The sequence below is a fragment of the Odocoileus virginianus genome, chromosome 25 (genome assembly GCF_023699985.2).
Source record: "Odocoileus virginianus isolate 20LAN1187 ecotype Illinois chromosome 25, Ovbor_1.2, whole genome shotgun sequence".
In the NCBI taxonomy this organism is placed as follows: Eukaryota; Metazoa; Chordata; class Mammalia; order Artiodactyla; family Cervidae; genus Odocoileus; species Odocoileus virginianus.
The window spans coordinates 13,657,393-13,675,167 of NC_069698.1; the positions used below are offsets into that span (position 1 = coordinate 13,657,393).

The window sequence follows — 17,775 nt, forward strand, 5'->3', positions numbered from 1 at the left end:
AAAGAAACTTCCGCCACCCAAGGGACAGGAACTTGCCTCTGTTTCTTACCACCTGAAAGCACACACCTGGCTCCAGGTGGCTGTGAGGATACACGTGGTGATGACAACTGGAGGCGGCATCCGGGCCCTGGTCAGGAGCTGCTATCAAGAGCTACCGCGGGCAGGCCTTCGGCGCTCACACTCACGTCTCCTCCCCTGCTCCCGTGATTCTGCAGTGACCCACCTCAGCTTTTATCTTGTCTGCCCCACCACTGCTCTCTACTCCCTGTTAGGGTTTCAGGGGAGCAGAGATGAGCTGATGGATTCCACGGCCACTGCATCACGCTGGAATAGAACGGGAACATGTGCTGTGACTGTGCCTTTTCATTGAGAAATCACTTGGTTATGGGGTGATGTTTACTTGAGCACTGATTTGATGAGTCCTACGGCATGCGCTGTGGGAGGCTGGCAGCCGTGAGGAGGGTGAGCTGGGAAGCAGGCTGGAGGCACAGGCCACTGGGCCATGGCGCAGCCTGGGGCTGAGGAGAGAGGGAGGGGTTTACGGTCACAGGACCCGGGGCCAAGTACAAGTGCTGGCAGGCCACGGGTTCACAAATGAATATACTCACATGGCTGGAGTCTCTGGCCTTCCTGCTCTGGCGCCCATGCCCAGAGAGGTGGCCAAGGGCACAGAGGTCTCCTAACAGAGACACTGTTCTCTTGTTTAACCTCCTGCTGTTGTTTATTCATAGCTTTTCTTGCCTTGTAGCTTCTGCCTTCCATCTTTTTCTAAAAATGTTTCTGAGTCTGTCTTCTGGCTTTGACCCTCTCTGCTCATTACACCCAAACCTACCAAACACACAATATCTGATCCAATTGACTAGCTGCCATCAATATGGGGTTCCTGCTGCGGGGAGCTCTAACTCTAAGCCAAATCCAATCATCTGGGGCTAAATCTCCAGGGTCACATGTCCAAAGCAAACTAAATAAAACATGCAAGAAAACACAAAAACAGAAAACCAAACCTTCTAACGGCCTTGTTCATGAGGTGACTGTAATAGGACACAAGTCCTGTGAGGTCACCAGGTTACCATCATTCCAACTGTAAGCACAATTAAATAACTTAAACTTATTAAATAACTTCCAAAGTCACACAGATTTAAGTGGAGCTCTGTTGCTCTAGAAAGATGAATAATGAATAATGATGGAACCTCAAATCTGCACTCCACTTTAAAGCACTTAAACAGAATGAAAAATCTGGAGAGTCTAACACAGTCTCAGGCACAGTACTTCCCACTGTTAGAATGAACTAATGAGCAGTTGCTTCAGGGCCAGAACTAAGTCTTAAGGATCAATAATTTGATTATTTTTAAATTCCGTAAAACCCCTCAGCTCATCAGGTTCTGGAACTCCTATATGACAACCCCCCTCGGTGGGCAGCGTCAAACAAGGTACCAAGACACCAGGGGAGATCTGATGTGTCCATTAATTGAGGGGACACAATGGTGTCTGCTGCATACCACCTGGTTTTACAGATCTGAAAAGAGGCCCCGAGTCTGAAAATCAGAAGGCAAATCCAAAAGGAAATCCAAAACTTAGGCGAGTATGAAATTTAGGGAAAACAAGCATACCAAGAAACTTATAGAGAGAGCCAAGAATAAAAATTCCTTCTTTAATCCCTGGAGTCTAAATTACTGCTATATTCCTTCCTCCTGGTCCTTTTCTCTTTATAAAATAATCAACTCCAAGTCACTATATCTGCCTGACTCATTTGGAATTAGAAACACATTTCTGGTCATCCTCTCCAAAGCACTCCGTGACACAGACCACATTATCCCTATGGGACATGTCCAAGATCTGACCTTTGTAGATCCAGAGTGTTCCATATACTAGAGCCAGGACATTAGAAGACTGCATTATGTTATGCAACTTTCCTACCTTTCATCTGTTTATTTGATATTATTTCAACTTAGATCTCAAAAGCAGTGCTTTATTCTTTCCCAGGTTAGAGACCTTTGAGAGACTATCTGTCTCACATCAGCTCTGCCTGTTAATCCCACTGTCTATGACATCCCCAAGAGCTATTCACCCTATGTCTAACAATAACTGTATCATATACTTAAAAGTTGCAAAGAGGGTAGATCTTACATTGTATCTTATCACAAAAAAATTAATAATTATAAAGAGGGCATGAGGAAACTCTTGAGAGGAGTCAAGTATGTCCAGGGCCTTGATGGTCTGATGTGTATATACTTATTCCCAAATGCCTCAATTGTATACAATAAATACATACAGCTTTCTACATGTCAATCATACTTCAATAAAGTGGTTTTTAAAAAGAGAACCTCTATCCAATTCCATGCTACGAATGAAGAAAATATTTCATCTGAAAACATTTGTGTGAACATAATTTTCAGACTGTTTATAATTTAAATTTATGTAAATAAATCTTTACACGTGTATTAGTCTGCAGAGTAACTATATATTTACGGCTACAAATGAAATGTTAATAAGCTGTTGGCTGAATTTGATTCCAGGTTTCCACTCCTGAAGTGCTTTTTAGTCTAATCATTCTGTGACAAGGAAAATGGGAAACGTGACATGGACACCAAAGTAAGATAAAGTCACCCAGCAAATTACAGCTCTGCGCCTGGGCACAGTACCTAAGCTCTGAGATTCTCAGTTTCCGTATCTGCAAGGTGGGAATCATAAAAGTCTCTATCTCATCATTTTTGTGAAGATTAAGTATAAGTATGCATGTAAAGCCATTAGTTAAGCCCCTGAAGATGTTAGGAATATCATAATGAGGATGATGATAATATCTTTACAAGCTAGTCTTAGTTTTTTTTTAAACCTAATTTAAAGAGAATAGATTTTCTTTGAAGAAAATTATGTGTATTAAAAACTATGTGTTATCATTTTCATAAATACCCAAAAGTTCTATTTGCAGCAGTAGTTTAACATGCAAATTTCTGCCAATTTTTCCAATGTATTTTCTCTTAGACTGTCTATATCGAGTATCTCCTGACTTTTTAGCTATAGTGTTTTTTTCTTTCCACATTTTCTGCTATTTGAAGAATTCAACTAGAGAAATCTTGGAGTTCTGGCTGTTTTAGTCACAGTCACCTTGGAAGATACCATCACATTCTCTGCTGAACATTTCTAGGAGCAAACTTCAACTCCACTTTTTTTTTTTTTTTAAGTCAGGAGGGAAATTATTAAAAATCATTCAATATTAGGTGGGAGATGCTCTGAATCATGATGCTTAACTTCCTCAATGTATGTGGTTACCATGAACTGAAAGAGAAAAAGATGCAGGCTTTATCATGTTTTGTCTGGCGTGCCTTTTAGTGCTCAAGGAAGACGTGGCTGGGGAAAACCCGTGGCCCTTGTACATTAGAACTGTGGACTAAATACCTCAAAAGCTCCCTGTCCATTGCTCAGACAACTTAGTACCCAATCTTCAGTTGGCTCTGCTACACTTCTTTTAGGTAGAACTGGTTTTCAACTCACTTTTTTACTAACAAGGATCACTGTGGACAAAAAGTGCTCCCTTATTCCCTGTGATTCTTCTCTCCCATTCCGGCTCCTGCTGCCCGACCAAGTGAGGGGCTTCCCCAGTGGTGCTTGTGACCCTGACAGAAACTTAGGGACCAGAGCACAGAGCCCACCCGGACCCAATCATCACCCTTCACTGCATCATTGATTCTTTCAAAAGGTGGCTTCGGAGGCCATGCCAGATAGTTTAGAGTTTATATGGGTAAAGATTATTTTGGAAATATACTGTAGTGGTATAACTTCTTAATTATGAGAAAACATTGCCCTCTGAACACACTTCTGAAGTCTCCAGAGCTGGTCAGAAAAGTGAGCAACATCTGACAAGCAAGCTCTGATATCCTGCAGAACTCTCTAGCGTCCTTCTATCTCTTCTTCCCTGTCTTCCAGTCCTGGAACATTCTAGACCTCCTGCCTCCAGGCTTACCTCCTTCACCCTCATGCTATTTCTTGATACATTCACCAAAAAAATAAAAATCTTTCTAAAATGCTAATCTAATCATGCTCGCTAGGCCTAAAATTCATTCTTTCTGGTCAACTCAAGAAAAAAAAAGTGTGAACTCCTCAACATGGCATATAAGGCCCTTCATTTTCTGACCCTGGATTCATCTTACTGAGCTCTAATATCCTAATTTTACTGCATTTCCAAAACATATCAGCTTCACTTATATGAGGGTTTCTCAACTTCAGCACCAGTAACATTTTAGGCTGATGATTCCTTGCACAGCCTCCCTGGCCTCTACCCACTAGATGTCTCTAGCCTGACAACCCCCCACCCTCCCAAAGTCATAACAATCCAAAATGTCTCTAGACACTACCAGATGCCCCCTGCGTGAGCTCATCCCCAACACTGGCTCCCATCCTTGCTTTTTAAAATGTTAACCTCTTGCTAAAACATCCATCTTTCTTCTTCACCCTGTTCCCAAATTTCACTTAGCTAACTCTCAAACTTGAAATTTCAGCTCAGCGGCCCTCTTTTCCTGTCTACTTCAAAAGGGAAGTATTGGACTTTTCTCTGGGTATCCTGAACACTTTAGTGTTGAATCCAATCACAGTCAAACAATATCAAACATTTACATAGGTACTATCAACCCTACCACATAGGGAGTGAGTGTCTAGCCATTATACCTCTAGCAACTGACACAATCTACCTAACAAGTGTTCAAAAGTGATTATGGAATCAATAGATGAAAAATACACACAAATATTCTGTAATAATCATGGCAGTCAAGAAAGGCAAGCCATATAAGTCACTCAGTTTAACGGTCTCAGGTAGTAGAAACATTTTATCATTTTATGTTCTACCAGAGGTCATGTCCAATTTTCATGGAAAGCCAAAAAAAAAAAAGAAAATTAAGAATAAAGAAGTTAACTCACAGCTTGTAAGTACCGGAAAGACAAGATGGAACCACTTAATGCCCCAAAGGCATTACTGTCTTCAAAATCTCCTTCTTCAAGTAAGAACTGCTGGCCTTTAAAATGTTCTTTTTCATAGGCAACCCATCTACAAATAGAGGACGTACAACTGAGTTATTAATAGAACCGCAGTCAAGAAAGAGAGAAAATCATGATAAAGCACCCAGGTGCATATCACCATCTCTTAAAAAAGCAATACACTTATTTTGCTAGCATTTACAGAGACAAACAAATGGTGTAAACTGAATGGATCAATAATTTTAATAGTTTGGAGGCTTTTCCCAGCAAAAGGTTAGCTGTTATAGGACTGCCACACAGGAACACATTAAATGTCTGTGGCCTGACCCTACACCACCATCAGAGCGTGGCCGGAGAATAGCCTGCCAAGGAAAAAATAATGGAAAGCGCAGACAGACAATGAGAAATACTGCAAATCCACAATGAGATCCAAAGACAATCAGTCTTATTTTTCTGATTAAGCCCTGCTGGAATCACAGAATGATCACTATATTAAACATTTATTTAGGGTTTAACTCGAAGGAACCTGTCACCAGCTTTGGATCTGAAACACATTACAGGAGGGTTTAGCAAGGAGAAACTGGGGAATGAGACTGGGATGGTATTAGCCCTGGTGGTCTAAATACATACAAAGACTTCTGTAAATATTTACAGGTAGGAAATGTTGCTCCCACCATTTTATCAGTGGTGAGAATGGAAACAGGAAGCACCGTGGCAGACTTTCCAAGGACAGAGGTGTCTTGACTTCTAATTTAAAATTATCAGTACCAAACACTGATAAACACTGTTACTCATTGGTTCTTTAGGAAACTTACCTTACTCTCCAGTAACCCACAGTAGCTAATGCAGTGTGGGCATAGATAAAACACACGCTGCCCTGCTTAAATCTGCCCTTAGCTGGCACTGTGTAACTAGAGTGGGGCCCGCTCCAATGGGGCAGATTCCAAGTGACTACTGTGGGCTCCTGGGTTAGGGACTTCTGAATTCTAGAGCTTGTCCAAATGAAGCCGGGTAGGGCTAACTACATTCTTTTGGGAAGATACACAAAGTATTCCTAAGAACTGTGCTCCTAGGGTACAAAGTAACAGCAGCCCCTCGGTGCTCCTGAACTCATATCTAGTTTCTGTAGGTGTGCATCTGGTAGGGAAAGGGGTGAGGGTCCATGTGAGTCCGAATAAACATTTTATATATATGAGCATATTTGTAATATGTAAAGAAATGACTATTATTGTATTCTTAAACTATGTGAAAATAAATTTTACAAGAGAACTTTCAAATTCTAAGTTTATATAAATGGGACTATTCAAAACATGCTTTTAATATACCTGAATGGGAAAAATAAGATGCAGAAGACCTACTATCAGGGGAGAAATCAGTAATGTATGACAGTTCAAAAATCTGCACAGTCTTTCTCAGTAGATTAAGTTTTAATTAAGATTCAACTTACATCTATCTGGGATATTTAAAAATAGATGTTATCTGAGAAAAATGAAGACACATCAACCTCATTTTCTCTAGATTCCTTAAGGCAGGACAGAGGTGAGGAAGAGTTCCTCTTATTTACAGATAAAGTTCAAGAGTTAAAAGTGAAAAGTAATGAAATAGTGAAGTAGGAAAAAAAAAAGTAGAATTAGTGAAAAAAATAAAAGCCACCTGTTCATCTTTTTATTGGACATCACATTTTTCTCCTGCAGGTATCATATAAAAAATGAAAGTGTGCATGTTTTATGAGCCATAATATTTTGAGATTTTATAAAATAATCACAAATACACTCAGAAAATAATGCAAATCAAAATCTAGTTCACGATAAAAATCACTCAGATCTTAAAGGAAAGAAAAGAAAAATACTTTATCACAGGACTAACAAGAAGCACACGTGTCCACGGATCAGAGAACACTACAACTATACAAGAACACAATAAAAATGTATCCAAAACAGATTTGTTTTTCAAGCCTCTGATAACTTTTTTAAATTCAAAGGTGAGGAACTGGATAATAATATGCCAGACTGAGTAATATTCCATGGTGCATATGTACCACAGCTTCCTCATATTACTCAGCCATTAAAAAGAATTCATTTGAATCAGTTCTAATGAGATGGATGAAACTGGAGCCCATTATACAAAGCGAAGTAAGCCAGAAAGATAAAGACCATTACAGTATACTAACACATATATATGGAATTTAGAAAGATGGTAACGATAACCCTATATGCAAAACAGAAAAAGAGACTCAGATGTATATAACAGACTTGTGGACTCTGTGGGAGAAGGCGAGGGTGGGATGTTTCAAGAGAACAGCATCGAAACATGTATATCTAGGGTGAGACAGATCACCAGCTCAGGTTGGATGCATGAGACAAGTGCTCGGGCCTGGTGCACTGGGAAGACACAGAGGGATGGGGTGGAGAGGGAGGTGGGAGGGGGGACCGGGATAGGGAATACATGTAAATCCATGGCTAATTCATTTCAATGTATGACAAAAACCACTGCAATGTTGTAAAGTAATTAGCCTCCAACTAATAAAAATAAATGGAAAAAATAAATAAATAAATAAAAGCTGTGTTGGGACTTCAAAAAAAAAATAAATAAACAAATGGAAAAAATAAAAATAAAAGAAAAAAAAATGCCAGACTGAGACAGGCTGGGGCCTGGGGCCCTTTGCCGCAGTGTTGCAATGCTTACACGTGAATAAACCTCTCCTGGAGGGACAAAGGACAAAGAAACTATGGGACTACAAATCACTGTGTTCACCTACAGTTGGGGCAAATTCTGGACAAAAGACACAAAAAGACCAAAAAGAAACAAAAAAAAGCACGGGGTCAGGAGCAAAAGCAGAGAACTGCGCATGCCCTCCGCAGGGGATACCACCTAAGGGGTGGGCAAACCGCTAAGCCGTCATTCCTGGACAACCCCTTCCCCCACTCCACATAAGGAACACGCTCGCCTCCACCCCAGGGCACCAGTAAGCAAGGGAATCCTGCTGTCTGCTCTTGATCCCCTCTGCTACAACAGGAGCCCTAATAAAGCCTTGCCTGAATTTCCAGTCTGGTCTCTGATCAATTCCTATTGATTAAGGAGATCAAGAACCTTGGTCAGTAACAAGACCAGTTACAGACATGACCTACATATCCAATGCACTGCATAGTATATTTCCATTTTGGTTAGTGTATCCATTACTTGATCTAGTGTCAGAAACTGCAAAGACTAAGTCTCTAAATATAGACCCTTGAGTAATCTTGAGTCATTTAACTTCTTTGCATGAAATATTTGAACAGCATCTTTTGCTAGAATACAATGAACAAGTTATATGATGTACTGCAAATACGAGATATTGATGCTTAAATTAAAATAAACCAACATTTCAAATATTAATAATTCAACCTATCAACAGAGAGATTAACACGTGTCTGAAGGAATTCTAGCCCTGAGTTGACCATGGCAGTTAAGTTATGAGGAAAGCTTCTTTTCTATGGTTTTACCTGCAAAGATACAAAGTTTCACCCGAGTCCAGTAACTGCTGATTGAGAGTGGGGTAGAGGTGCTGTTGGTTACACTTGGATTGGTTCTTAGGGAGCTTTCTTAAAAACAGTGCAGGGCCAGAAGGTAAGCAATGTTAAGAAGGCTTGGTTTTTGTAAACACACAACCCAGGCTACCTCTTTAATGAGGGAGGACTCACTGCCAAGACCCTTAGCACCACAAGTCAACAGAGGTAGAACAGAGTGAAAATCGGGACTCTCATGCATGTGCATAATCTGTCAAGAAATAATCTTGTCTTGCAATTTTTATCTTCTATATTGTGCTTACAAATACTAAGTGCTTAAGTTTTAGAAACTGTTCCCTTCATTTAATCTATCTCAAAATCTCTAATACTAACAAGAGTTCACAGAAAGCTGTCAGTAACAGGTTCTATTTCCCACATTTCAGAAGGGATGTATATTTTTAGATTAAGGTAGGTTGTTTTTGCTCTGCTCAGCATATTTTTTGTGCTGATCTTCAAAACTAGACAAGGGAATCACGTATGGGAAATAAATAATACTCACACTCCACCGATGACACGGATTGATCCAATTCCATGAAAGTCTACATCATTTTTTAAAAAATTAGGGACAGAATCAATGTGTTCACTAAACTCTTTGGCCTGTCCATGGAAGTGAGGTTTTTCATAAATAATAACCTGAAAAATATGAAAAAAACCACTTAGCATGCTCTTATTTTAGAATAGATACATTCTGATTTATATGACATTGAAGGCCACAACCTGAATTAAGGACCACTGTTCATTTTCTTCCTTTATACTCAAAATACAGAATACTGTCTGACATTCAAAAGAATATGTGAGTCTTTATCCATGATAAAGATAAAATATCTTGATAATATGTTTCTCTTATATCAACATACTCAAATATAATTACATGTTCTATTTACCCAAATCCTAGGACCATTGCAAAGAGTAAACTCTCTTGAATTATCTATGTTTTTCTCTCTGTTCAATATTTTGATAAAGATCCACCTTATATTTACTGAATTTCCTCTATTAAGAAACCAAAACTCTCTTGAGTTTGAGAAAACTTGCCATTTCTTGCAACACTGCTTGTATGATCACTACTAATCACTGAGAATTACACATGAAAATTCTTGAATTTAAATAAAAAAGTTCCTAAAAGTTAGAAATGATTGAAAAATGTTTGGTATTCTTATTGGATATTTGGTTCAAATGGAGGAGAGAATGCAGTAGGACACAGATTTCTAGCATTTGGTTTACTTCAAACTTGGATTGGTACAAGTACTTCCCTTCTATTTTTTTTATTTTATTTACCAAGCCTAAGCTGCCCTTGGGGTTCAGGGAAGCGATGACAGTAATAGCACTCATCTACCCACACTTTATCACCTGGTCCTATTTATGGCTGATGGCATAATTTGTATACAATTGGTGAATAACATCCCACGCTTAGACACACAGAACCAGCAAGTTATAGATTCTTTATTTAAAAAGAAAAACAACAACACTGAGAACATTACACAGACTGAAAAAAAAATATTCAGTACTGCTCCTGCTGTTTTCTACATATTAAATTTTCAGAGTGCTGTATTGGAAGTGATGAAGTATTATTTGGGTTTAATACACGCTACATACGTTGAACACATTCAAACTAAGTTAAGAAGCAATAACTCTTTGATGAGTAAGTCACAAGCCAACATCTAACAACTTAAAAATTGTGACTGTCTAGGATAACCATTCCATTCACATGCCTCAGACTGCAGCTGTCCCCAGAAGAGCCAGCCCAGAGCTCTGATGCCGCAGACAGAGGCCGAGACAAGTCGGTCGGGGAGCGTCACAGCCAATTCTGCACTCATGAGGGCACTAGTTCAAAACACTGGCTGCAAGTCAAGAGTCACCTAGGGAGCGCTGAAAAACTTAAACCACACCCCAGGCCAAGGAAGTATCTTTTCCAGTGGAACCCAGGCATAAGCTTTTTTTTAGAACTCACATATGTATGATTCCAACATACTGCCAATTTGTATTAGATTCATTCAGACACTAAGTTTTAAAAAAAACTCCATCTGTGTGATTGGGAGAATCGTAGTCAATTCCACAAATTAGGAAGCCCAGAAATGGGAAAACTGGGGGAATTGTGCCTTGGTTTGGAGAGGAGGATGGATGAATCCCTGTGTCCCTGCCTGCCTCTGAAAGTGCTGTAGTCTAATTAAACAGAGGTCTGTTTGCATCTTTCATCACTACGCTGATTCTCTTCCTATCTCCCTTTACAGGCATTCTACGATTCCATTTCTTTTTCTTTCCCAAAACGGACTTAATTCTGGCATTACTACCCCCCGTTTTCGGTGCCTCTACTGTTCCCTTCAGATACTCATGCTTTCAAACTGACATCACCTGATAGAAGCCGCTGGCATCTCCTCCTGATCATCCTTCATCTTCATCCCGAGCACCACTCCCAAATGCCTGCCGGGTATTTTCACGTGAATGTCTAGCTATCACCTCAACCCCTTGCCCCCGATAAAACAAACATCAAGCCTACCATCTCTCCAGCCCAGTAGGTGCTTACGGGGTCTGAGTGGGTTGTCAGAACAGAACCCCGCCTTTCTGTAGAGCCCTCTTGTCATTTGAGCGTGGGCCCTCAGCAACCCGTGCGCAGTCTCTGCCCACCAACCCAAGACACATTACCTAGCTATTGCCAGCATACATTCAGGTAATCACATTTTTATTGTAATAGTCCCAAACAGTTAAGGGGCTTCCCAGGTGGTGCTAGTGATAAAGAACCCTCCTGCCAATGCAGGAGATACAAGAGACGTGGGTTCAATCTCTGGGTCAGGAAGATGCCCTGGAGAAGAACATGGCAACCCACTCCAGTATTCTTGCCTGGGAAATCCTGTGGACAGAGGAGCTTCATGGGCTACAGTCCATGGGGTTGCAAAGAGACGGACACGACTGAAGCGACTTAACACACACACACAAATAGTTAAAGATTTAATTCTCACACTTTTTAGCCTGCTACCAAAGTCTGTTCAAGACTCACCTTTAAGTTCATAGGCATTTCCACTTTCAGGCCACCCTTAAGATGACAAAAAATTTTAAATATTAGATACATTCTTATTTAAAATGTCCACAAGTAACTAAGTAATGTATGCAGGTTATATAAAAACTTGATTGGTGAAGATTACATACCAAATTTAAGTTGTGGTATTTAAAATTTTAAGTATAGAACTCTACAGTAGTCAAAATCAAGTCAGACGATTCTATATCAATGTAAATGGGGTAAGAAATCTTGGAAAGATACTTTCCAGAGTACAGACACTACAAGGAAGGAAACCAAGCTTTAGTTCTTGAGTACATGTGACCAATTAAAGATTTAATCCCACAGCAGAGTGTCTCAAAAAGAAGAGTGGAGTTGTTAGTAGACTGAAAACTTTGATTTGGCAGGGTAAGTTTCTAAACCACTTAATACTCAATTTCTTCTCTACAAAGGCTTGGGCGTTCTGTGTTAGAGCATTTCATCTTCCAAGTCCTATCACAATTGCTGTCTTTGTGACCGCATAGAGATAGGGCATAAAAGGTAACCCACGCCTCACAAAAGCTCTTGTGTATAATTTCTTTGTTTCCAGTGCTACTCCACATTGATACTCCTTAAAATTTCTATTTTTGCTGGGTTTTAGTATTTTTTTAAGGCACAGCACAAAAACGGTTTGTCACATAGCCACTATTTAATTGAACAGTTTGCCCCTCAAATAAAAATATTTGCAACACAATAAATCATTAATATGCTTATTACTTTTAAGAAAGAACCATTCACAGACCTACCCATTGATTATTAATGTTGAACTGATCATGCATTATTACAATGGAAGAGTATAACATACAACAAGCAATTTTCTAATAAGCATCAAAAAAACAAATTTAGAATTTTTTAAAGTATGCAAAATGTTCATAGAGTATTACCTTATAAGGAAACATGTACAAAGTAAATTCAGACATCTAGAAAAACATTAAAATGGAAATGTTTCTAGAAACATTAAAATATTCTCACAAATACTGAAAGAAACAAAACAACAATGTATGAATACTTTGCCCATTTTGTAGCAGACATATACATGTCTCAAGATTGAGATGTATGACCAATCATCAGAGCTATCTTATTTTTGAATTCATGGATATTTGGGAAAATGTTTCTATTTATATCTTCTTACCATTTGAAGTGGATGCAATGATTTCATTTCTGCTGCAGAAATCTCAAAGAGTCCATGGTCTTCCTCCAAAACTATAGCTTGCCCCTTGAAATTAATATCCGGGTAGGCGAGCCAACTAAATAAGAAATGAATGGTTGGTTAAAGTATAATAGGAATACTTTAATCTGGTTCTGTAAGAGTTAAAAGCTAAAAAAAAAAGCTACAAAAAGAAGAAATCTCTGTCACAGAATTACATTAGTAAAACACATTCAAAGTGACACTGCTAGACAACATATAACAATGAATTAACATGTTATTAACTACTTACATTCAGACACTATTCTAAGTTTATTATATGTTTTTTAAGCACTGGCATCACTTTCCTATTATATGTTTTCCAATATTTAAAAGTTGTGAAACCTTTAATGCAATTAGGATGTAACTGAAAAATAAAAATCATTCCACTATATTTCTGTTTTAAACTTGGGCAATCAGAGGTAGGGATTCCACTATGCATTTTACACCTTTGATCCATAGTTTCAGAATCAGTATCAGTTCTTGGTTTCCCTCAGGAAGAGTATTTGAAATAAGATTCCTAAAAGAACCATCCAGAAACCAGCTAAACTTGACAATTACAGACAGTTCTCAGGACTGTGTTAATTACTGGGTCTGCCCAACAGTTCTAACATGTGGAAGAAATGAAGGGAGATGTCCAAAGTGACTCCTAAATTCAACACCAGTCATCATCAGAGCAGATGAAAACGGAGGAAGAGGGAAGAAGGATACACATTGAACCAGAAATCACAAAACTTGTGACTCAAGTCAATCTGGGACTGAATTAACACTGAACTCAGACCCACAGTCCTGAAGATACCTTTGAAATCAGAAAGGCCTAGGATCAAAGCCATGCTTACCAGCTGGCAGCTTAGCACAGCCATGTAATTTTTTCATTTGTGATGGGAGAGTAGCTCTACCTATCTTCCAGGAACAGAAGAGAAATAAACACTGGCACTATAAAGGCCCTCAGTTTCTACCAGCATGAGACAGACACTCTGCAAATAGCTCAGGCTCCAGAGTTTTAGGTCAGGGACATGTATTTATTTCTCAGTCCCACAATCTGGTAGGTGAAAAGACATTGGATTGATGCATCTGTCAAAAATGGTGTCTGGGAACCTGTATCTGCTTCTGTGAGTCATCTATCAAAAACTTAACTGGATCTGAAAAGAAGACGGAATCTGCTTTAATATATGAAAAAGTCTTTCTTAGGTATCCAGAAGTATACACAGCAAAATTAACACTTCAGAAATGTGTAGGTCACCAAATGAAATATGAGACAAAGTTAACTCTGGTAGTCATCAATCACTGAAATGAACAGAAGCAGATACGTACACGCCTGACTTCACGGTGAAGGACACAGATTTGGGGATATTCAGCTCTTCCAAATTGGGGACCGCTCGCTGGATGTAGATAGGGCAACATGCCGGGTCAGACTGTGGGCAAAGCTCTATCTCTGGAATACTGCAATCCTGGAAAGAAAAAAAAAAAAAGTTGACTTTGAAATATCTAGAGACACACACTGCAAGTATCCTCAATACCCTGGATATACAGTTATAATTATTCTCACCATTCAGCAGAATTTTTAACCAATAACAGCATAAAGGAAACAGTGTTTCTTCTTACCAGTCTGTTACAGTAAATTTTTCTAAGAAGTTACATTGACAACATGAGAATTATATATTATTGATTGAAAAATATTACCCTGATTCTTCCTGCTTTGTTTTCAAAAGTCCTGCTCCATTAAGCAATGTTCAAAGTTACTAATATATGAGTGCCAAGAGTTTGTAAGCCTTCCTTCTCAGAAGCATAACAAAGCCATAGGGAGGAAGGGAGTTAAATAAAAGCTGATCTCATGGGGAACATAAAAAATAAATAACAGAGAGGCACTACTCTCTCAGCGGATTATCTAAATTACCCTGACAAGAGAAGTAGGAATTAGAGGTGAGGGTAAAGGAAATCTGTTTTCTTACTTGTGGTATTTATTTTCTGTAGTATGAGTTGGTTTGAAGAAGAAAGACATTATGAAATTTGATCCTATACTTCATCACACATCCACTGTCACCATGTCCTGTCAAATTTTTCTTTAAAATTGCCACTGTCAAGGTTTTTCATCAAGGCCAAGACTTTGATTACGGGCCTAGACCACCGATCCAGTAAGCTTACTCTTTATACAGCTGGGCATGTGGAAACACCACATCCCTCATCATAGTCCTTGATTTGAGACCCAAGCAATTCATATTCATATTTTGATTTTCCTTTTAAAACATGGCAACAACCCACAACTCACTCACTCACAATAATCCACGACTACACTACCTACCTTCAACTCTTCAGTCATACTGGTATCCATGCTATCTCTGCACCTCGCCTCTCTAAGCTTTGTAAACATTTCCCTTATTCTAACTGAAGACATACTTTTCTGTATTCTTACTTTTGAAAATCTTTTTAATAAAAATACTATTGGAATATAATTGATTTACAGTCTTATGTTAGTTTTAGGTACATAGCATACCAATTCAGTTATATGTATATTTATTCTTTTTCAGATTCCTTTCCCATGCAGATCATTACAGAACATTTAAGAAGAGTTCCCTGTGCAATCCAGTAGGTCCTTGTTGATTGATTATTTTATATATAGTAGTGTGTATATGTTAATCCCAAGCTCCAGTTTACCCCTTCCTGCCATGTTTCCCCTTTGGAAATCATTAAGTTTGTTTTCAATAATTAGTTCTAACTCAAAAAAGACCATATCTTTTCTTAAGGAATCAAAACCACAATTATCTTTCCCTTCTCTGAAACTACAGTCATGCTGTCTAATCTATCTCAGCAATCCTGAGTGTTTCATTATATGACTCATGTTTCAGTAGCATAATTCTCATCTAGGACATTGTGGAATTCAAATGCCTCTGCTTTAATGAAATAGGTAAATGCAATCAACTATTAGAGGTGACACTTATTAGACAGAACAAGTATATTTATTATTGTAATCTGTTTTGCAATTTCAAAATGGTATCTAATTTTTTAATCTTTTTTCCAAACTGAGTTCTATTATTAATCATTATTAATCATTCTGATTAGTGTGTAAAAGCAAGCAAACTGATATATCTTGTTTTCAGAAAGTTCTAAAATGCAATACAGTAAGAAGGTATAACCTAAAATATCCTTTAAAGTATAGAAAGTTTATTTCCATCTAAAGTTTCATTTTAAAAAATGGTCAGAAATGTCCAGAAGAGTCACCTGTCAGTCTTCAAGTCTCTTTGTTTGCTCTTAAAAATAGAGTTCTAGTAACATTATTTAAAATGTTCCCCCAGGGATCTGAGGTACAGTAACAGAATACATAACTAAGTGTCTCACACAAGTAAGTTTCCTCTGCATTGTGTTATACAAACAATGTTTGGGTGGTGTATTTTAAAAGGGAAAAAGCTAAGAGGCTTTTGGGTCTACATCACACAGAAGGAAACAGCATAATGGAAAAGAGGTAACGATGGCTAAAAAATTGAAAACATAAGCAAGATCGCTTACATTCTCAACTGTCGTACTAGAGGACTGATTTTTTTTCTCTAGGTGGCTGAAAAAGATTTTACTAATAAGTTCTATTTTCTCCACGGTGGCTATTCACGGAAGTAATGTCTTTTGCAAGATCTGTGTAATTCTTGATGAACAAAGGGAGTAAACAGCTAGCCTTACAGGAACCTAGCAACAATAAACAGCTTGTACTCTTAGTAAAGAAACGTTTGTATGGTTTCCTCCCAGACCGTTCTAGCCATGATATACTTTCTAAATACATCTTGGTGAAATCTATAAGCTCAGACTATTAAAGCAACCAGTAAGAATGGAGACAAACCTATGGGAAGGAAACAGGGTAGGAATGAACTACATAAATAGTAAAAAACAAAACAAAATAAAGCTCTAAAACCCCAAAACCCAAGAAACTACTCGCCTCTGCCTTACATGAAATACCTTCAGTCCCTGATCTAGCAACGGCTCTCTTGCTCGTCAGCTCACTAAGGAGGGCAAACCTAATTAACTCCTGAAAGAAGGCAATGTCGTTCCTTAAAAAAAAAAAAAAAAAGAAGAAATATATATATATATTAGATGCATAGTAAACAGAGAAGTGTTCAGGATTCGCTTTTTCTATTTGAGGGAAAAAAGCACTTGACTCGAGGCTCACTGCACTGACTCCACCTCCAATTACTCCCACGAGGGGCGAAGAGGAGCCCTGAGCAGAAGCTATAGCTGCAGATGACTGACGCGATCTTCTGTTATTTGCTCCACTGACAGCAAAGTGAAGATATCATGAAAGTATTATCTTCAAAGGACAGTCTTTGAAGCTTTGACTACTTAAGATGAGAGCCACTAGAAGATGGTGAAACAAGATAAAGCTGGCATGGGCCTAGGGGAATTTGGAATGGCCACCACGAAAATGAAGCTATCAACAGGCTGAAATGTGACAAGTTTACAAAAAGGAAGCATTTTGATGCCTGGTTCTTACTTTGTAAAATATTTAGAACAATGCTAATGCCTTTTCCAGTCAATGCTCAATAGTTTTATTTTCCTTCCTCACTTCAAGTTGCTAGCAAGTCCAAGTCAAGTGGGCACTAACACTGCAATTAAAAAAAAAAAAAGACTCTATGAACAAACAATGGAAGAAGGAAAAGATGTAAGCATGACTTAGTCTCTTTTATAATGCATCCAAAGCAAATGGCGGATGCGCAAATACCCATTTAAATACCCATGTTCAACAGATTGAACTTTTTGTTTGATTTTATTGTTTGATTTGGGATGAGGGTGTGAAGTTTGCTGCTTACAATACCTTATTCATTTTTTTTTTCTCTTCACTAGGCCTGGCATGGTGCCTGACATTCATAATGAAGACACAAAACCACATGCTATTAAATTTTAGAAGATTCCAACTACAAAGTGATTACCTGCTTCAAGGAATTTCCTATGAGTGAGTTAGCTAATGAACTGAGCACTCAAATGCTGCTTGATGAGTTGAAATGCTTGTGATTAAATTTTTCGATGAAAACGCACACTGCCCTCTGTCCTATAGCCATCAATCTCCC

The 17,775-nt window shown here is 38.5% G+C and overlaps 1 protein-coding gene across 1 annotated transcript in view; it reads right to left on the bottom strand.

The window, feature by feature from the left end:
- Positions 1-17,775, bottom strand: part of CRYBG3 (crystallin beta-gamma domain containing 3) — a 123,065-nt gene that overhangs the window by 46,021 nt on the left and 59,269 nt on the right. The window contains exons 8-12 of the mRNA XM_070455023.1: positions 14,042-14,178; positions 12,674-12,788; positions 11,506-11,541; positions 9,013-9,146; positions 4,912-5,038 (exon numbers count right to left, since the gene is read on the bottom strand). Coding sequence (XP_070311124.1) covers positions 4,912-5,038; positions 9,013-9,146; positions 11,506-11,541; positions 12,674-12,788; positions 14,042-14,178 — 549 coding nt within the window. The remainder of the gene's footprint in view (positions 1-4,911; positions 5,039-9,012; positions 9,147-11,505; positions 11,542-12,673; positions 12,789-14,041; positions 14,179-17,775) is intronic.